Here is a 22,652-nt window from a genome sequence, read left to right as displayed (position 1 = left end):
GAAATACTGCTGCTTCATGTAAGTGAGAAGTCTGTCACTCACTTAACTGTTGTGCGCTGGCACTCTGACATCTCAGAGGTACTTCGTGCCATCCAGGGGATGGATGTCTATTTGGCCATGGAAGTCGTGGCAGAGTAACCAGCTGAAGGCACATAAGCCCAGTGTGCACAGGAGCTATGAGATCGGAAGTCCCAGAGAAAGAGTAAAAATGAAGGCAACTTCAGGATGCTGCCTGAAGCTGGAGGCGTGTGTGTACGTGCTAGCAGTCACAAACACGCAGGAACAAGAAGCATAAGATAGAGGAAGGCTTCCGTTTAGATCAAGGCTGCAAGGGTGGAAGGTCACAAGCAGCATTGTTGTATGGATTATGTTGGGCAGGTGTTAATGACAGGTCAGGTAGTTCAGCCTGGCATATAAAACCTAGGGACATGCAGAATAGGTCATCTTTTGACCATCTGCAATAGGAGAGAGAAGTTTAGCTGAACAAATCAGAAAGCGAACCTTGACGGGCACTCCTGCATATGAAGTTATTTATGTTTCACTGATATACATGTTCTGTGTCATTGCAGAGGACTGTGTTTAATTTGAACTGCATGACACTAGGATTTTTTTTGCTTTGATGGCTCTGTATTAAAGACTTGTTTCTTTTGAATGTTGTTTTTGGTTCTGTGCCTCCCTTTTACACTAATAATTAATTTGCTTATGTTAGACACTCAAGAGTTTGAGAGAATGCAGAGGTGCCAGTGCACAGGGCATCACAAAGATAAGTTTTACATTCATAGATTTCAGTCTGCCACAGATTTGATACTTAATATAATAGTATTTAATAGCGGCATCATGCATAATTTTGCTTATAGGAGATAAGCCAAGAAAGCTGCACTTCTGTGATATTTATATCTTCCTGCACAAAGTTTACAAATATTTTTTTCCTTTGAACAGTCTGGGAGAGTTTTAAATCAAAATCAATCATCATAAATTTCATCTTTCTCTGCCATTGTTAACAGAATAGCTTTGATACAGGTACCTAAACTTTAAGTCAAGGCCCCCCAAACTGCTGTACCATCTGGTCATGGCCTCCAATAACATAAACATAATGCGATGATGCAGAACATATTCCTGGATCATGGTCCACACCTCTGATGCTCACATGCTCATTGTAGGAGCTTTTGGCAGTATAAAAGAGTCAACACGGGCACTATGATCGGTCTGCGGCTATAAAGTCCCATATGCTGCAAGCGGTGATGCACTGTGCATTCTGACACTTTCTCTCATGGCCAGCATTAAGTTTTTCGGCAATCTCTCTGCTACAGTAGTAGCACTTCTGCGATATCAGACCAGATGGGCTTGCCTTTGCTCCTCACACGCATTAATGAGCCTTGGGCACCAATGACCCTGTTGCCGGTTCACTGGTTGGCCTTCCTTAGACCACTTTTGGAAGGTACTAACCACTACATTATGGGAACACCCCACAAGATCTCCCACTTTGGAGATGCTGTGACCCAGTCATCTATCCATCACAATCTGTCCCTTGTCAAGATCTCTCAGATCTTTATGTTGATCAATTTTTCCTGGTTTCAACACATCACCTTCAGCAACGGATTGTTCACTTGCTCAGTGTACGTGATTAAATGTCCTGGGTATGACGTTCAATTGCATCCGGCCCTGCAAGTGGTCCTCCAACTTACAGGTAAATCACGGTGGTTGGTGGCAGGACTGGCACTCCAGCCACCACTTAGAAAAACAAAAAAAAACTTTACGCAGCTCTGAGATGACAGACAGGACTAATTTCTGCCATCAGTGGGAGTGGCTCTGCTGCAGCCGCCCACAGGAAGGCTGCTTGCACTATGAAGTGGATCGGGGAAAGCCCTCAGGAGCCACATCCCCAGAAGAGTCAAAACCGTCGGAGACCCAATGAGGTCAGGCCTGTTGGGGATCAGAACTGATGTGGTACTGAGGCATCGCCCACTGCATGGCAGCACTCGGATCCCAATTTGAAGCGGCCCATCCGGGTAGGCGTGTGGAACGTCTTGTCTCTCCGGCATGATGATCATCCTCCACTGCTGTCGGAGGAGCTCCGTATACTAAACATTTCAGTGACGGCATTCTCCGAGTTGAGCAGACCTGGGATGGGTCAGATCTTTGTAGGTGGGTACACCTTTTATTGGTCTCACTGCTCTCATGGCTGTAATACTGAGGGAGTAGCTGTTACCTACCTTGGCAGTGACATTCATGTCTGTGGTGACTCCTCCTAAGAAGTCAGTAGACAGACTGGGAGAGCATGGGATGTCACTGGAAAGGGCTGTGTGGCCCTCCCGATATCTATGCAATAGGACGAAGGTCCATGTTTTTAGAATCCTGCTGCTTACTGTGTTTACTGTATGGTTGCGAGACACAGACTCTATCCAGTGACCTGAGACGAAGACTGGACTCCTTCGGTACTGTGTCTCTTCAGAGAATCCTTGGGTAGCACTGGTTGAACTTTGTGTTGAATGAGCGGTTGCTCAGAGAGTCCCGAATGAGGCACATTACCTGCATTGTGAGGGAGCGTTGATTATGACACTATGGCCATGTGGCAAGATTCCCCGAGGGTGATCCGGCTCGCAGGATCCATATTGTTGAAGACCTGAGTGACTGGACCAGGCCAAGGGGAAGCCCATGTAACACCTGGCTGCGGCAGATAGATGGTCATTTCTAAAGGTTGGGACTGAAATGCGTATCTGCCTGGGGGGTTGCCAACCAGGATCCCAAGCCATTTTGTTGTGTGGTGGCTGCGGCAACACACTGTACCAGTGCATGCTCCCCAACCTGACCTGACCAGATTGAAATCTCTGGGTCAGGGTTTTTCTACTTTTTTTTATGTGTCTCCTCCATAAAATGAAGTATTTCGAAGCACCACTATTTTTTCACTCTTAAATTGTAAAGTACTGATAAGTAAACAACTAAAACCGAGATTTCTTAACAGCCACCCTCCCCCTGATAATGCACTTCTTAGGAAGATTTTAACAAGTGACAAAAAGATAATTTTTGTGTGAATGTATATGTATTTTAGTTTCCTTACATAAATCAAGTTTTTTTTTTAACAAATTATTTCTTAATGTAAGAAGAGTAGTGTGGTTCGATAACGAATAAAAATTAGAAAGACTAAACTTTCCATATTTTTCATTTACAAAAAAAAATCATACAAATTAAGTCAGCCAATTGTGAAGTTTGAATATCTTTATTTTTATAGGGCCATTACTGTAAATGTTGGTTTTCAGTTTTGAAAACTTTAAGCACAATTTTGTAAGGCTACAAGACTAGGCCTCAGAGACAGAGACAGATATGCTGAACAGCCTAATTGTGAGGTGGAGGGGTGAGAAAGAGATGTACTCTTTCACAGAAATCCACTGGTCTTGGAGCATCGTCCCGAGCAGTCTCCAGCCTAGCATGGATCGGCTCAAAGAGGGTGTGGAAGCAAGAGGGAGCTTTCCATGAGAGCCAATGTGAGCACTGGAAAAACTTGATTTAGTGCAGGTCATGGACGTGGAAGAGGAGAAGGGGCGTGGGAAAGACAGTAGTGGAGTCTTACAGCAGAAGCACCATTAAGGCCAGGTTTATACTTCACGTGACACATGCTTCAGCGGACATTACTGCTACACAAGCATTTTACTGTTCATACTTGCGCGTGTACTACTTTACGTAAATCTGGAAGATTCCACCAGGTGGCAGTGTGAGAATTCATCACGGTGAGAAAACGTTCGGCTTCGCAGTGTTGTGAATTGCCTGAAACATCCATTATATTCTGAGGACAACTTGCCAAAATATATCTGAAAAGGATGTTTAATGATTAAATCCATCAATCCGGGGATGCGCCCATTCCAGCTAGCATTGGGCACGAGGCAGAAACAATCCCTGGACAGGGCATCAGCTCAACGCAAGGCGAATATGCTACTCGTATACACTAACGTCACGTGTGAAATAACAAAGAAGTGACATCAATACCGTATTAAAGGAGTGACATTTTTTTGGAGTTACCTACCACACAAAACTGAAAGTACATTCACCAAAAAAATCGTTGCTACCACTTGGATGGTTGGTTGTCACTCCTTTGAAATTTATATCTGAGGTTTCACTCCTTTGTTATGTCACTCCTATGACATGTCACTCCTTTGAATAGGACCACTAACGTCATTTTAGCGTCACCAAAACCCCAAATCTGCAGATCTTTGGAAGAAAACCGGAGCACACTGTGGAACCCTACCAGGAAAACATGCAAACTGCAGGCAGGGAACACTAGCGACGGGACTCCCTGCGAGACTGCAGCTCTACCCCTCCACCACCGTGTCACCCCCATGTGTGTAATTATTAACAGTATTCATTACTTAAATGAAAATAACGATTTATCTGTAAAATTTAACGCACATACTTTAATTTATTTCATCATGAAAGTGATATCAAGTATAAATCTATGGATTCTAAATGTGCAGAGAACTGGAATATCATGAATGTAATGTGTTCTGTGTGGTGAGCTATTGCTGCTTGCTGCTGCTGTTGTCAGGTCAGGAGGAAGCCCCAGAAGTGCGTAGCGATTAAAAACTGGGTCGGTTTTAAGATGACATTTACGACAGTCTACTTTAATGATAAAGTACACTATGAGTTTCAAGTGAACATTTGAAAATTGAATCGAAATTTCCACTTTATTCATAAAATACACCTTTTCACTGCGTCCGTAACTTTTTTATCTCTGTGGCTCAAATACGCCGCCTTACATTCTGATGACGGCACAGAAGATGGTATGTGAGACTTTTAAAATGTATCGTGTTATTACGATGGGGAATATGTGACACTTGAATATAAAACCACCACTAATGCATTTGTATGTTGGCATTTTGCTTCACCACATCAAACTGTTCAAACAATGCAGCAGGCACATTGATCCTGTAGAATCCTCAAAGCGGCTTTCTGTCACATGTAGATAGTAAACACAGACTCTGATGTCACATTCTGATTTTCATCACATTGCGCCCCCCGACTTTTTGCTGGGACTGCAACTCGCGCATGCGTCGTGTTAATTTCTGAGGACATACTCAGTGGACGCGTCAAATGAACACTGGTAAAGCGTGGCAGCCATGATGCATGCATGTTCTGAGCATGAAGTATAAACAAGCCCTAAGACAGAGTGATGGAACTGAAGCACAGCTGAGCGTGGAGACTCTGGTTTGGCTGCTGTGTAATCAAGGGTCATTTGAGTCCCACTTTTTACCATTTTAGGTCCACTTGTGATTTTTCACTCCAAATCTCTTGATCAGAGTTCAATACATTGACCAATCTGACATTCTAAACTTTAGATAGCTGCCACTCAAATTTCAGGAGTGAGAAGATTAAAATATAAGCTTTTACATTAAAGAAAATGGAATAGCCTTGTGCCCTGTGTTGGCTGGGATTGGCTCCAGCAGACCCCCGTGACCCTGTGTTCGGATTCAGTGGGTTGGAAAATGGATGGATGGATGGATTAATAGACTGAGTAAAATAATCTGGGGAGTAATCCTGTATATACGAGGGGTGTTCAATAATTTATCTACCCGAGTATGAAAGAAAGTAGCAAACATATTGAAACAAGTCTGGGCATATTGGGACATGTATCAATGTTACTCATGCACAGTTGTGGCTCAGTCTAACATTCCAAGAGACAGGATGTCAGGACAGTCCTCGTGCAAATTAAGTAAACTTCTTCACAATAATGTGCCGATTCATAGGTCACATCATTTACCGGTTGCCATCCGAGAATGTGGGTTCCAGCAGCTTAACCAGCCACTCTACAGTCCTGACTTGGCTCCCTCAGACTATTTCGTGTTACAAGTTTTGAACAAATCTCTCAGTGAACAGTAGTTTTCAAGTGATGAAGGCATCAAGGTAGCTGTGACGTCCTGGTTTGAAGGTCAAACAGAAGATTATTTTTCAAAGTGGTTAAAGTCATTGCAGGAAAATTGGATGAAGTGTATGGAGCTATCAGGGGACCAAATTGAAAAATAAAACAAACATTTTTTGAAAACATTTTTCTTTCCTACTGAGGTAGATAAATTACTGAACACCACCCGTAGATGTGAACTGATATTTCTGTATTAATTTGGTACCAAAGTTCCAAAACTGTTATGTTACCAGTTTTTTTTTTGTTTTTTTTTTTTTTAATACAGTATCGGTAGTACCGAGAAAGTCAGTACTACACACTTGCATGGAGACAAATTACTCCGGAAGGCCCAATGAAACACAAGAAAAACTACTTATAGAAGGCACACAGTGTCGATGATACAGCACTGCATCAACATGATGAAAAGACAAACAGCAGTAATCTGGAAATGTTTTTGCATTTGTGCAAACAAATTTCAGCATGTGAATGCAGAAATGGACCTTGCGTTATTACCATTTTTATCCCATTATGAAATTAAATCAGAAACAGATGTGTGTGCTTTGAAAGCAAAATTATGTTGATCAAATGAGGTGTAATCATTTAACTTGCATTGTCACGCATTTGTAAGAGGAGATGAAAAGATAAGAAGATTAATCGGTTTTAAACAGTGTGCCACACAACCCTAGTAAATGAACAGAGGCTTCGCATTAATCTGATTCTCTTTAATGAGCATTTCTACAGATGTCCATCAATCCAAGCATCTGTCCATTTTCTAACAGGTGTACACAGTTGAGCGTCATGCTGGGGTGCGACTTAAATGCATCCACTGTAATCCATATAGAACTTGGTGTGTGGGAGGACCTCCAGCATAAACAACAGTAGCAAGTAAACACTGATGCAAGATTTGAATGAAGCGACAATTTGGTTTGTCTACACCGGCAATGCCAGATGTTCCTCCATTTGTTGATACCAAAATAAAAATTTTTTGTGTTTTAATGGTTTGAAGGACAAGAAACAGCTCCCTATTAATGTGACATGAACAGTGTTAACAGAGACATGTAATCGCCAAAACACGAAAAAAATAAATATGATGGACGTCATGAGAGGGCGAGAGCGACGTTACGAGAGGGCTTTTAACTTTCTATACTTTGTCTGTATAGCTGGAGTGATTGAAGTAATAAGGTAATTTTTTTGAGCACCTGGAGCAGTAAGAAAGTGCCATATGATCTGAGCTGCAAAGTTTATCGACCTGAGGACGAAGATGTTCTGTCCAATAATAAACAGTGTGTTAAAGTAAGACATTCATTGGTTGATGAATGGCCTATAGCCAAGGATGTTGAGACTATGTATGTTCGAACACATTCTTGCAGACCAAAAGTATTATTTAGGTCGAAGGTATATCTAATACATCATGCACTGTTCGTGCCTAGGACAATTAGGTCACTTGGAGTACTAGGGAAAGCGCTCTGTGTATGTGTTATTCATACGGTATTTGTGTGGTTTAAAGTGCATGTATATACATCTTTCATATGGTACTTTTGAGTTTGGGGTCTGTGTGTGTGTGTGTGTGTGTGTGTGTGTGTGTGTGTGTGTGTGTGTGCATGCATGTTAATCTTAAGGTGTGACAGCAGGCCAATCCAGCAACGAACCTGAGGAGTACACTTATACTTGAAGAAAACAGGTAAAGGGTTAAGTAGAGGGGAATATCACGATAAGAATGTAAATACATACTTTAAAACATCAGCTTGACATTTATATATTGTCACTTTCTTTTCCAAAAAGTGCTTGCCCTTTGCCTCATTATTATCCTCTTGAACAAACCATTCCAATTGATCTATTAGATTTGTCACTTAAAAGATAAAATGCATTTTTTCTCTGATTATTATTTTTTGCTTTAAAATAAACCAATTTTCCACCTTGATTACGGAGTATAAATAAAAGGATTGTCATAAGAATGAGCAAGGAATTTTGAGGAAACCAATTTCTATAATGACCAGAACACTGCCATTACAAAGCTTGCTGATTTAAAACTGTCGAAGTGACAAGTTGCCAATAAAGCACTGCATGCCTTTATAATCCACTACTACATATACTTTTACAAAAGAGTCAGGCGTCCTTCAGATTTCCATCATGCCCATCACTGTGACAATCACCAATTTAGATTACAAGCTCAAGCCATTTTTATTAGTTCTTTAATAGAAAGGGCTATGATTTGTTAAGCACTCTGAAATACATTACAAAACTTAAAAGAAGTCATGATTGATTTTACGTCACGGCCATGTGCATCACCCCTCCCACCAAGCCCAAGTATGCCCCATGCATCAATGAAGCTTCTTTGTATTGTCTCAAAAAGTTATCAAAGCATCCCTAATATATGTAATACTCTTTGTTAATCAGAACTAAAATAGGAGAAAATGTAATCCTAATGTCATAAGCAAATATGCTGGCAAGGTCATTGTAATTCAATATTACAGATATGCCTCTTAAAAATATCAACATTTAAAAATTCAATTATGGGCCCAAGCCTAAATACAACTGACCTAAAGACTTTTAGTTTAACCTAAATGTATGAGGCAAATGTGTGTCAATTCAGCAGCCAACTAATATATAAACTACATGTGAAACTGTGTGTGGGTTAAAGGGACTAAAATGAATGATTAACATTAAAGGGGCTCTTTAAAATAGCATTTTAAGTCTATTAAAATAATGAAAGGAATCAAATATAGTGGTTATTTTGTCAATTATGAAAAAGGAAAACAGTCTTAACCTGAATACAATACTCACATAAATTTCCATTTTTCTGTAAAGTCCATAGTTGAGTAGAAGATTGTGAGTCATACGCATTCTATGTGGCTTCATTGGATGACCTTGTCCATAATAATAGTTTCCCACATCCCCTAAAACAAAAATAAAAGATTTTGGTAAATTCTCATTTAGAATGAAACCCAGTACTTGAAATAAGTCAGCTGTTAAGGTTACAATAACTAAAGTAGTGATGTGCATGACAATACAAAATTATCTTGGATCATTTCTATGACCTTTTGTGAGCTGATTCCAAATAAACTGACATATGTACTTTAAAAGAAAAGCTTAAAATGCTGTAATGGAATGCATAGAGAATGCACTGGGTAGGCCATTGCATTATTCTGCTTTAAGACAGACAGTGGGTTCTTAAGTAACCACCAGAAGCTGAGACACCTGTGTGAATTGATTGCTTCAACTTGCAGGACTCAATTTACTTTAATTGCTGCAGAATACTTGTAAGTGGTAACCCATTAGTTGTTCCCTGAAGAAAGCCCATTAGTTATATTCCAAAATTCCCCTTATTTTCAGTTTTGACTGAACTAAACTTTTAATTTAAACCACTGGTGGCTTTTTGCTTACATTTTTACCATTTTAGGTCATTCATTGCATTTTAAGTGATTATATTTGAATTAAAATCAGACAAACAGAGGTACTCTAAAACTTTTGACTGGTAGTATAATCTATATTGTATTACATAAAAAAGTTACAATATTGTTCACTTTAGTAATACAGATACTTAAATGAAATATCACTGAATGGGATTTCTGTTATTGCCGTGGTTTCAAATTTCACTAGCATTGGTATCAAATACAAAAATTATGGTACAGTGACATCTCTAAATGCTATTACATAGTAAAACACCTCACACTCGTTTAAGCTAACTGAACACATATCCCATCGAATCACTACTTCACAAGATGCCTTGTTTTGTTTGGATAACTTATAATAGGTTATGCCAAATGAATTAACATTTATCCACTCCACTGTGTTTCAGTAAACAATGAATGGTTTTTCCTCATTTCAATTATGATCAAATCAGTGCTTCCCACAGCTATATAAAAGGAAAACGGGTCACCTGGTTAAAAAAGGAAGTGCCTCATCTTGCAAACAGTGCAATTTCAAATTCCATTGCCTTCAATGTCAAAGTGTTTTACTGCAAAACATTACAAATAATTTCCAGATCAAACACCATCTGCAAACTGTGCCTTCTTGAATGCATCATCTTGTCACTCAGCAGCAGAGAGTCCATTATAATGTGTTGATTTCTCCTTCATTTATAGGATACTAGCCCAATTTCCAATATGATCTGTACATGCCTGACACCTACTGTGCTTTTTTGGTGCCATAAAATATATCTTAATACATAATTCGCCTGCCTCCTCACTCACTCACATCCGTCCGAAGCCGAATGCGCAGTCGCCTTCTGCGCAGCTGCCCGAAAAACCTTACGAGACCGACATCCAACCCCAATATCGCGGCAGGCGGTGGATTTACGGCCGCAAAAATTCAAAGGGAAAGACGACTTCGATTAAAGCTCTAGAGGCCTGAAAGGCGATTTCGACTACAGCTCGAGGCCTAATTACGCATTCCAATTCAATTACGCATTCATTCAATACATCTATATCAGGTTTGTGGTGCTTATACTTATTACTATTCCATATTGTACTGGAACATTCATCATTCAATATTATACTATAGGCCTGGAAAATTCATCAACTAACAGTACAAGCCTGTACAGTAATGAGTAAAGCGGACTACAATCATTATAAAACAACTTCTTCGTTACTTATCATTTGTTCTTCATACACTGCTGACACAAACTCGTGCCCGTTTCATCTTACGTTGTCGAAACGGGCTCTTTGTCTAGTTAGTGGATATTGGAATCCACTCCATTAACAGAGAACCATATGAATCATCTTCATTAGCTAAGCAAGAGGAAGAAAATGTTAAAGATCTCCAAGATCATATAGTTCACTATTTTTATTATATTCTTAGCTGGCAAATAATATAGAAATAACCACCTTTCAGTGTTCTTTTGTATTAAAAGGCTCTGGTTATATTTATTTCCACTGATGTGATTATGTTTTCGGTTAAAAAAGGGTAATTAATCAATTTGAACTTATTGCCAACTGTATTAAGCATTTGCCACAAATATGCACAAAGTCCTAATTTTCATTCTGTGTTAACTGAGCAGAGTGTGAGTAGATTGGTTCATGCTGCTGCCTCAGAGCCAAAGGAGACTGGGTACACTCCCACAGTGGAATTTACGTAAATTTTGTTGTTTGGCTATTAAGATTTTCCTCCAATATCTTTAAAATGTTCATACTGTGATGACTGCAGACTCTAAAATCACCATGTAATGCTTGAGTGTGTACCCTATAATGAATGGCTACATTTGAGGCTTAAGCTGTTTGTACTTACTGTATTTGTTCACACTTAATAAGTGTACACAGGTAATCTTAGTTACTTTATGGGCAATGATTTTTCTTCTCCAGCAACACTATTACTACTCCAGTTTCCTATTGCATTCATCGGTGTCACATTTGGCATTTCAGTTTTGCATTATACAGTGGGGGAATTAAGTACTGAACATGACATTTTTTTCAGTATTTTTCCAAAGATGGTAATCACATGAAATTCTCACTAGACATTGGCATTAACTCAAGAAATTCACAAATATAAAGAATTCATAACATTAAAGGCAATAAATAAAGGTATGTGTAATAATGTGGAATGAGACAGGGAAAAAGTATGAACACAATAATTTAATACTTGGTGGAGAAGCCGTGGTTTGTAATGACAGCTTCAAGACGCTTCCTTTGTGAAGAAACCAATCACCTGCAGGGCTCAGGTATGATTTTGGCCCATTCTTCTAAATTGATTGTCTTTAAATCTTGAAGATTCTGGGGCTCCCTTCTTGTGAACCCTGATGTTTAGTTCCTTCTACAAAAGTTCAATAGGATTTAAGTCAGGTGATTGACTGGGCCATTCCAACAATCTGATTTTCTTTCTCTGAAACCAACTAAAAGTTTCTTAACTGCATGTTTTGGATCGTTGTCCTGCTGGAAGGTCCAAACACATCTCATCCTCATCATCCTGGTAAATGGCAGCATATTAATGTCAACAATCTCTCAGTACATGACCCCATTCATTGTTCCTTCAATTACATGTCTGCCAATACCATGTGATGGGAAACAGTTGTGTTTTTTGGGTGATGTGCAGTGCCATTTCACTCCAAACATGGTGTGTAATATGATGTCTGAACAGACTACAATCTCCCAGTATTTCATAGGCTTGTCCAAATGTTGTATAGCAAACTTGAAGCGAGTCTTTCAGGCTGAACGTGCATAGATGCCATGCTGGTAGACTGCATTGCTTATTGTTTTCATTGTAAAAATTGTTCCTGCTACCTCCACGTCTTCTAGAGCTTTTTCCAAGTGGTCCTTGGCTCTTGGGCAACTCTTCTATCCTTCGACTCCCTGGTCAGAAATCTTACAAGGAGCTTGTGTGTGTGTGTGTGTGTGTGTGTGTGTATGTTGATAGTGGGGTGATAGTTCATGCGTTTGTCTTTAGTTGGCTAGATTACTGTAATGCACTCCTCTCAGGACTACCCAAAAAAGATATCAATCGTTTGCAATTAGTGCAGAATGCAGCTGCTAGAATCATTACCAGGAAAAGAAAATCCGAACACATTTCTCCAGTTTTGATGTCACTACACTGGTTACCTGTGTCATTCAAAATTGACTTTAAAATTCTGCTTATGGTTTATAAAGCTTTAAATAATCTCGCCCCGTCTTATATATCGGAATGTCTGACACCTTATATTACAAATCGCAACCTCAGATCCTCAACTGAGTGTCTCCTTAGAATTCCAAGAGCAAAACTTAAAAGAAGTGGTGAGGCGGCCTTCTGCTGTTATGCACCTAAAATCTGGAATAGCCTGCCAGTAGGAATTCGCCAGGCTAATACAGTGGAGCACTTTAAAAAAACTACTGAAAACACATTACTTTAACATGGCCTTCTCATAACTTCACTGTAATTTAATCCTGACACTCTGTATATCCAATTCATTATAATAACTATTCATTCAAAATTTGTACTAACCCCTACTCTCTCTTCTGTTTCCTTTTCCGGTGTCCTATTGGTGGTGGCTTGTGCCACCACCATCTACCCAAAGCACCATGATGTTCCAACAATGATGAATGGATTAAAAGCCAGAAGTCTGTATAACCATCAGCATCAAGTGACTCCATGAGAACCCTAACTACAAAGAGGACTATTTCATTTATGTTAGGTAGAATGCCCAAAGGGGACTGGGCGGTCTCGTGGCCTGGAACCCCTACAGATTTTATTTTTTTTCTCCAGCCTTCTGGAGTTTTTTTTTGTTTTTTCTGTCCACCCTGGCCATCGGACCTTACTCCTTTTTATGTTAACTAAGGTTGTCTTATTTTAATTTCTTATTTGTCTTTTATTCTTCTTTTCTTCATTATGTAAAGCACTTTGAGCTACTTTTTGTATGAAAATGTGCTATATAAATAAATGTTGTTGTTGTTGATGATCCTTCCAATTGTAGATAATGGCCCCAATGGTTCTCACTGGAAGATTAAGAAGTTTTGAAATAGGTCTGTAACCAGTTCCTTTCATAAGGTTTACAACATTCAGGTTGCAAAGGTCTTGAGAGAGCTCTTTGCTTTTATCCATCGCGATATATTTCTTGTGTGACACCTTGGTAGTAAAACACCTTTTTATAGCCCATCAAGATGTACTAATCCAGCTGATATCAATTTGTACAGATAGGGGGTGGAATTACTTACTACTTATGAATTTCAGCTGGTTCCTTGTCTTTGTGCTTTTTCTTAGTGTGTTCAATACTTTTTCCCTATGTCATTCCACTTTATTATATATATACCTTTATTTAGGGCCTTTAATGTGAATTCTGTATATCTGTTGATTTCATCAGTTACTACCAATGTCTGGTAAGAATTTCATGTGAATAGTCTCATTGGAAATATATTTACTGAAAAACAAATGTTGACACATTCCATACTTATTTCCCCCACTGTACATGGTGGAAAGTTAATATCTGGTTTATGTATGTCCCTAAATTACTGATTTGTGATATTAAAACTTTCACAATCCTCTCATTTCACTACATTTTCAGTAATGTCATCAAAATACAGTTATTTGTCAATTGCACCTTTGTATGAATCCTAACCAGTACGTTACACTGAACTGCACATTTACTCATCTGAAAAACCAAAGTACTCCCTCTTTTAATTCTATGTTTTTGTATATTAAGCCACAGTAAGCATCAAATTCTTACAAAGTTCTTAAATTTGATAAATCTAACTTCATACAACAAACACCACACAACTGTTTTTATCATTTATGTAACCAAAATAAATACATAAATATGGCAACAAGCAGAAGCCATTTGTAACATTGAATTCACACCCTTACTACTTCCATATCAGGACAAAATAAACATCTCCAGTGGTCTCAGAACAGCAAGTATTGCTATTCAATAGTTTGCAAAGGGTTAATGTAATTTTCAAACAATATGAACTCTATCATTCTACTGAGAGAAGGATTATTTACAAGTTTAAAGCCTTCAGTTCAGTTGCCAGTCCTCCAAATAATTGACATACAACCAGATTCACCCAACAATCAAGACTATATAATGAAAATAAAATGCAAAGTACCCAAAACTTATATCCATACCACAGTGTTTTTGTTTAATTGCTAGAAGAAAACCAAATACAGTGTGACACCACAAAATCCTCACACCAACTCTCAAGCACAGTGGTGGAATGGGTGAAAATTTGAATATGGATGCCTCATTGTATTAAATCGCCAACTCTTCTTTACACGGTAGTTTAGAGAAAAATGTGCAGCTCTGGTTTAAGTTTAGCCAAACTGGATCATACATTAGCATAAAAACCATAAGCACAGTACAAAATACACTGCAGAAGGGATGAGCAAGAAAATAATCAATGTTTTGGTTTGGACTTTGACAGGGCCATACTTCAGCTCCACTGAGATGCTATGGTATGATCTTAAGAGGGATGTACATAAATGAATGCTCTCAGTAAAAAAGAAAATCAATAAGCTAATGCAGTACAGCTGACGAATTCGCCAACATTCTTTTGATACAATATAAAATACTGATAAAGCCACACAGAATATTTACTAATTCAAAGTTATTACTGCAAAGTATGGTGAATCTCAGCGTGTACTTACTTTTTCACACCTGGCTTGGGCTTGATGAATAAATAATGATACCATAAAATCTGTTAAGTATTATTTACAGTAATCCCTCCTCGATCGCGGGGGTTGCATTCCAGAACCCCCCGCGAAAGGTGAAAATCCATGAAGTAGAAACCATATGTTTATATGGTTATTTTTATATTGTCATGCTTGGGTCACAGATTTGCACAGAAACACAGGAGGTTGTAGAGAGACAGGAACTTTATCCAAACACTGCAAACAAACATTTGTGTCTTTTTCAAAAGTTTAAACTGTGCTCCATGACAAGACAGAGATGACAGTTCCGTCTCACAATTAAAAGAATGCAAACATATCTTCCTCTTCAAAGGAGTGCGCGTCAGGAGCAGAGAATGTCAGAGAGAGAGAGAGAAAAAATCAAACAAAAATCAATAGGGCTGTTTGGCTTTTAAGTATGCGAAGCACCGCCGTATAAAGCAGCTGCTAGGAAGAGAGCAATGTGAAAGTAGTCTTTCAGCATTTTTTAGAGGAGCATCCGTATCCTCTAGGCCAGTGTGCGAACAGCCCCCCTGCTCACACCCCCTCCGTCAGGAGCAGAGAATGTCAGAGCAAGAGAGAGAGAAAAGTAAACAATCAAAAATCAATATGTGCTGTTTGATCTTTTAAGTATGCGAAGCACTGTGCAGGAAGCATATCGCTTGACAAAGCAGCCACGTGTAAGCCCAGCAAGGATGGCAGCAATGTGAAGGTAATCTTTCAGCGTTTTTTGAGGAGCAGCCGTATCCTCTAGGGGTGCAAACAGCCCCCGTGCTCACAATATATTTGAGGAGTTTTATTTAATACGTAATACGCACTCTGGTTGGTTAGCTTCTCAGCCATCTGCCAATAGCGTCCCTTGTATGAAATCAACAGGGCAAACCAACTGAGGAAGCATCCATCCATCCATCCATTTTCCGACCCGCTGAATCCGAACACAGGGTCACGGGGGTCTGCTGGAGCCAATCCCAGCCAACACAGGGCACAAGGCAGGAACCAATCCTGGGCAGGGTGCCAACCCACCGCAGGACACACACAAACACACCCACACACCAAGCACACGCTAGGGCCAATTTAGAATCGCCAATCCACCTAACCTGCATGTCTTTGGACTGTGGGAGGAAACCGGAGCACCTGGAGGAAACCCACGCAGACACGGGGAGAACATGCAAACTCCATGCAGGGAGGACCCGGGAAGTGAACCCAGGTCCTCAGGTCTCCCAACTGCGAGGCAGCAGCGCTACCCACTGCGCCACCGTGCCACCACTGAGGAAGCATGTACCAGAAATTAAAAGACCCATTGTCCTCAGAAATCCGCGAACCAGCAAAAAATCCGCAATATATATTTAAATATGCTTACATATAAAATCCGTGATAGAGTGAAGCCGCGAAAGTCGAAGCGTGATATAGCGAGGGATTACTGTATTTGTCTCCTGAGGTTACATTTATCTAATTTTAGGTGTTGTTCGGAAGTAGATGATAAGTTTGTCACATCCTGGTAAATAAAACCATGAATGTGCACCTGCTTTTTACAACTGTACATATGCCGCAGATATAAGATTTGTGCAGCTGCCAACTGAATATACTGTACTGAGCAATTTTAACCATTATCAAGCCAGTACATATTCTCTCAGGTTTACTGTATTCTTAAAGTGATGGAAAACCACACAAACACAATGTTATTTAAAACAATTAACTATAGAGTGGATATGTATTCTGAATGTATTCCTGGCAGAGGCAAAAGGAAAGATCAAATTTAACAAAGCACTTTAAAAAACACTGAAAAAATAGTCTATCCATCTTTTTATTGAACTGTCTAATTTCAATATTTATTGCAACTTTGCTTCCTCCACTAGTAATGGAGAAGTGGTAAAACAAGACCATTTTCATAAAAATCTTGGTTCCTGCTTCACAATTACTCTGATATAAATAGTATGATTATCAAAAGTATTAAATTTTCTTGTTTTAAAATTACTTTAATACTCATTTTTCATGGTATCGATTCTGCAGTCTGCATTATGAACACACTTCCAGGTCACCGCGTTTGCAGTTGCAGCCCCATTTCAGCCCAACCCACCTACTGGTGTTAATATGGCAACTTTAGTGGCTTCAAAGCATTCACTACCACATTTAATTGACAATAAGGACAGCCAGCGTGGCGTCTGGAATTACTTTGCCTTTTGCAGCAAATGGGCATGGAAAACCCACAAGATACAGTGGCTAACACAAACAATTTTGTCAAACACTTAAAGAAAGTGCAAGCTGAAGTCCACATGGAGCCACAGGTGAGGAAATCCCAGTTCGTGTTTGGGGCAGTTACCCCTTTACTTACTGAAATACCTCCCATTAGGTGATGGTGCCCTAGGCGGCCCCCTGTGTCACCTAATGGGTTGACCAGCCCTGCTTAAAGGATCATCATGCAAGTTAATACAAACCATTTTGGGATGTACCTCATTTCTAAATTATGGAAACATTAATAAGTATAAACCTGTAAACTGTTGAGTTTGAAGTCAGGATGTGATGTACATTTTTTTTTTCCTTAGGTTATATTACTAGGGTGTTGTACCGTGTTAGCCATTATGGATGTAGTGAGAAGTTAAGCAAAATAACACTTTTTATTGGCTAACTAGAAAGATTACAATATACAAGATTTTGAGGCAACTCAGGTCCCTTATTCAGGTCTGAGTTGCCTTGAAAAATTGCATATTGTAATCTTTCTAGTTAGCCAATAAAAGGTGTTATTTTGCTTAACTTTTCTTTAGGTTAAAATGTTTTTTGTAATCAGTTAAATGCTTAATGCATTAAGACAGGGATCTGCAGTTATTTTGACCTACAAGCTAGTTTTACTCTTTGCTATTCAATCAGGAACAAGTCTTCAGCACTGGAGCTCCTTTTGCTCCCTCAATTTTTAAACTGTCCCCAAGAAGTGTGCTGCCATACGCCATAGTATGTTACTCTTTTAGTGGTGTGACTTTCCTGTGTGGTAAAGAATTCCAGCTGTGCTTCAAAGTAAGTATTTGGCACATCAGGGCTTATTTGCAGCCCAACAAAAGTATGCCCTGTGGAAGAGCTACTTAACATACTAGCCTTTCTTGCAAAAAGTTTAAAAGATACAAAGTCATGATAGTTTATTTAAAATTAAATGTGCACTATGTTCTTTTTACATGAATGTTCATTTAATATTTGTTATAAAATTGTTTATGTATATTACTTGCAAAAGATTGCAGTCCTTGTTAAATTACAATTTAATGACATTTGTAACACTACTTTGTACTACCTCAGTATTTTTTTTCATATTGTTTACAGAACTTAACTTTAAGATTTTACAAAACACTGCACTACTTGAAGTATTTAATTGTAATCACTAAAATGTCTATTATTTATTTTGATCTTTGTAAAGATTTTAAAACATACAGAATTGCTATTCTTTAAAATAAGCTTTTTTTATTGAGTTACATAATATACTCTTTGCTTAGTATTATATCAAACTTTGAAATTATGGTAACCGTTCTTGTAAATAAATGCCATGAACTATAATGATGTATTCAATGAAAGCAGCGGTCTTAAAATAAAATTATTATTTTCCAAGAATATGTAGGACAACTGATCCAAGGCGAACTTATTTTGCTGGCACATTCAGTTTCGTAAAATGACCAGAAAGTACCACTACTAGCTATAGTGATAGCTGAATTCAGCACTGAGAGGGATATCAACAACACACATCAAGCTCAAGAGGTTCAACATTGTCACATGTACAGAGTATAGGGAAATTTCCTACTTGCATGCGCTAAGCTTTCAACACTGTGCAAAAAAGACCAATTATTACTTTTAGTTTGATTTTAGGAAAGTTAACCATGACCATCTAAGCATTGGTAAAAGGTGCATGACAAAAAACATTGTTAATTAAAAATGACCAGAAAATTTAAATATCAGTGTTATAAAAGAAGCAACCAGAAATATTTACTAAATGAGAAAAACAATTAATGTTCACAAAGATAAAACAAAATGAATATCACTTACTTCAAAACATCAGGATCAACGCTGATGTAAAAGATGTATGATCTTAAGAGGGCTAAGAACCGACTTTTGCATCAAGCAAATGGTACTCTATTGCAAATACAGTAAACACACACTGCAACTACAAATGAGACACGCTTTTTTATACGTTTACGCTGATTTATTATATATATATAAAATAAATATCACTAATCAAAGCAAACACTCTATAATCAGAAAAAGAAAGATATCTAGCAAACGTGAAAAGCTGAAGCCTGAGCAAACCTCTGCACCCATTGATGCCTGAACTTGGTATTCCTTAACATTGATCCTCCAGGTAAGATATCGGAGACCGTCGCGTGGTTTTAACTGCGCAGAACCGAATCCTTTTGTAAAGTTATATAGGGTGCCTTTTTTAATATACACTAACCGGCACAAGCTAAATCACTGATCGGCCTACCAGTATGGTGGAAGCAAAGTTGGGTAATAATTTTAAACTAATGCAACACAACAGTAAACCTTACTACAGTTATCGCATGATCAACCTTTTCATTTCAATCAAACAGAAATGGTGGTGTAAGTTCTCCGGCAACACCGGGCGCTAACCGGTAGGTTGCCGGCACAGGGACATGGATGAGCGACACCCCTCTAAAGTCAACTTCCTTGTGCCGCTCACGCTCGCAACCTATATTACAGATCCCGGTAGGATGCTGATTCACGAGGCCAATTGCACAACAGCAGACTTGCTCTGATGGCTTAAATAAACATTCCATGTCCATGCCAGCGTGCTGTAATTTTTCTCCCGGAACACAGCCTGGAGTTTCACCTTACCGTCATAATAATAGCAAACTTTCTTCTTTGTTCCTTGAGTCGTGAACGCCATTTTAGCTCCAAACGAAGTAAAGCTAGCTTTACCGCTTGTAGACCTCTACGGGTCCGCCCCCTCGTGAAAATGACATTCGACATTGAGAGACAATACGTTTTACCCAATCCAGAAGCAAAGCTCTCCCGGCATATTTAAATATGTAGATTAACAACCAATCTTTGTGATCCTCGTGGCGTCATTAAAAAGGAGGGCTAAAGGCGGCAACAAAGTTTTACGTCGCCTCTCGCCATTTTGGCTCAATTGTTAACGAAACGTGAGAGCGAGACAGAATGAATAAACGGAGTCGGAATGGATTCTTTTTATAAAGTATTAGAAGACTACAGTACTTCTAAGTGTAATACAATAAATGTAAAATAATGGATACAAAGTGAAAATATTTGAATATTAATTATGCATACAGTTATTTTCGTTGTGCTTCAACTTTTTTTAAGAGTGGCGATATCTCTGTACAATTCAATCATACTTTACAATAGTTTTTCGTTTTTGTTTGTTTGTTTCTTGCTTTTAGTTTTGTGTACAATTTTTACAGTCATATATGTGCAAATATCTCACAGGCTCAGAATGTTGGATTCATATTCTGGCTTGGACAATGTGCTGATCCAAATGAAAATGGATGGATCCTGGTATGGTATACATGTATTCATTTGATAATATCTTAAATAAATTTGAACTTACTTGCAAAAAGGGTTAAGGTGATTTTCAAATGGTAAAAATATGAACTTAATTTTCTTGGTATGATTATTGTTAATTTGATTTACCATAGGAGATGACTCTACACCCATCCAGTCCAACAATTTCCAACTAAATAAGACCCACTCGTACATTTATTAATATAACCACACAAAACATCTTGATTGGAAATTGTTTAGAAAGGCACACACCTGTGTAATAAAGGATCTACAGTTTAACACTGTGTCAGAAGAAAGCTACAAAGTTCAAGGAATTCTTTGCAGATCTCGGTGATAAAATTGTGGTCATGCATAAGTCAGGGCAAGGGTATAAAAACATTTCTGAAGCCCTGAGTGTTACCAGTAGCACAGTGGCCTCAATAAGTGAAATGGAAGAAGTCTGGAACCACCAGTACTCTTCCAAGTATTGGCCATCCGGCTAAATGGACTATCCAGTGACCTAGAACCCAATGGTCACTCTAAGAGAGCTTCAGAAGTCCTCTGCTGAGATGAGAATACCTGTCTAAAGGACAACCATCTCAGGTGTTTAGGGTAGAGCATCTAAGAAACCACTCAAGTAAAAGTTTTCCAAATAGCACTCAGAGAGCAGGAGGAAAATTATTTTCTCATTTGATGGGTCAAAAATTGAACTCTTTAAGCACAACTTCAAGCACTACATCTGGTGAAGACCAGGCACTGCTCATCACCTGCTGAGTACCATCTCTACAGTGAAACATGGTGATGGCAGCAGCATGCTATGGTTGGTGCTTCTCAGCGAAATTGACAGGAGACAGTTCAGAATTGAGAGAAGAATGAATGCAGCCAAATACAGCGAGATCCTTGAAGAAAAACTGCTTCATAGTGCACACGACCTCAGACTGAGAGATGCAGTAGTTCACCTTTTAGAAGGTAATGACCCAAAGCATACAGCAAAGACATCGCCGGATTGGAAAAGTTTTTAACTGTCTTTATGTGTTCCAGTCAAAACCCAGAATTAAACCCCACAGAACATCTGTGAAGGGACCTGAAGTTTACAGACATTTCACATCCAATCTTCCAGAAAGAATGGAGATAAACTGTCACCCAAATCCAGGTGTTCAAAGCTTGCCGAGACTTACCTAGAAGACTTGCAGGTGTAATTGTTGCCAAAAGGACTTCTGCAAAGAACTGAATAAGGGAGCTGAATACACACCATATATGAGTAAGATTTCAGCTTTTGATTTTTAATAAATTTGCAAACCTTTTTGAAATCATGTTTTCACTTTGTCATTGAGTATAGATTGATGGACAAAAATTGCAAAGTTATCCATTTAAAATTAAATCTACAGCACAAATTGTGCAGAAAGTGAAGAGGATGGAAGTGTTTCTGAATCTGCTCTATGTTGTGAAATCAAATATCCATCTGAATATAATTCATGCTTGCTTACTACTTGTCTTTGTATTGCAGGTGAAGAATTCACACAACTGCCTCACATTGCCATTGAAACTTAAGTTGGTGGTTCAGACACCACACACCTGATGATGAACATTTCCATTATGACAACTTTCACTTATATAATGTTGTATCTACCACTACATCACATTTTAAAAGTGTATTATTCTGAAGCAGCAAACAACCATTTCTTATAGAAAGTAAAAATACTCTTTTGAAAAGCAAAAACAATAAGATCCTTAGGTTGTAAAACATGCAGAATGTAACCATGCTTAATTTGAAAATGTATTTGGTATTTGATTGTTTTTATTCTGAAAAAAAAAATCATATTCAGGATCGTTTGCTGATTTTTCTATTTTTCAGAGGATATATTGAACAAAATATTATATATATTTCATCTTTCCATCTGCTTTTCATGGTAAGCGGTACAGTGTTTATAGTAAATTATATTTATTTACAATGGCTATAAATAGCATTCACCTTTAAATTCATTGTAGTATGACACGAGTGTCTTTTATATAAAGAAAGAACTTCATTATGCAGAATAAAAAAAAAAATAGATTCATCTGAATAAATGAAAAAAAAAAATTGTGTCCATCATACTTCAACTGTTGCCACATTCAATAAAATGACGATTGATCTTTGACTGACCTGCTCCACAATTCTCCACTATAATGTTCTTTGTAAGTGTAGTTAACTTTTCTCTTTACAACTTTT

At 38.5% G+C, this 22,652-nt stretch overlaps 2 protein-coding genes across 4 annotated transcripts in view; both read right to left on the bottom strand.

Annotated features, from left to right (window-relative positions):
* LOC114664543 (histone deacetylase 1) overlaps positions 1-19,905 on the bottom strand; it is a 681,169-nt gene extending 661,264 nt beyond the window's left edge. For all 3 annotated transcript variants that reach the window (XR_007933430.1, XR_007933431.1, XM_028818704.2), the window contains exons 1-2: positions 19,781-19,905; positions 8,672-8,784 (exon numbers count right to left, since the gene is read on the bottom strand). Coding sequence is in view for 1 of the 3 variants with exons in the window: in XM_028818704.2 (XP_028674537.1) it covers positions 8,672-8,784; positions 19,781-19,832 (165 nt within the window). In the remaining 2 variants the exon portion in view is untranslated. The remainder of the gene's footprint in view (positions 1-8,671; positions 8,785-19,780) is intronic.
* Positions 1-22,652, bottom strand: part of LOC127525858 (uncharacterized) — a 485,542-nt gene that overhangs the window by 100,114 nt on the left and 362,776 nt on the right. The gene's annotated exons all lie outside the window — the stretch shown is intronic.

The sequence above is a fragment of the Erpetoichthys calabaricus genome, chromosome 14 (genome assembly GCF_900747795.2).
Source record: "Erpetoichthys calabaricus chromosome 14, fErpCal1.3, whole genome shotgun sequence".
NCBI classification, from domain to species: Eukaryota; Metazoa; Chordata; class Cladistia; order Polypteriformes; family Polypteridae; genus Erpetoichthys; species Erpetoichthys calabaricus.
Note: the sequence above shows the minus strand (reverse complement) of the source record. Positions and strands in the feature narration are given on the sequence as shown.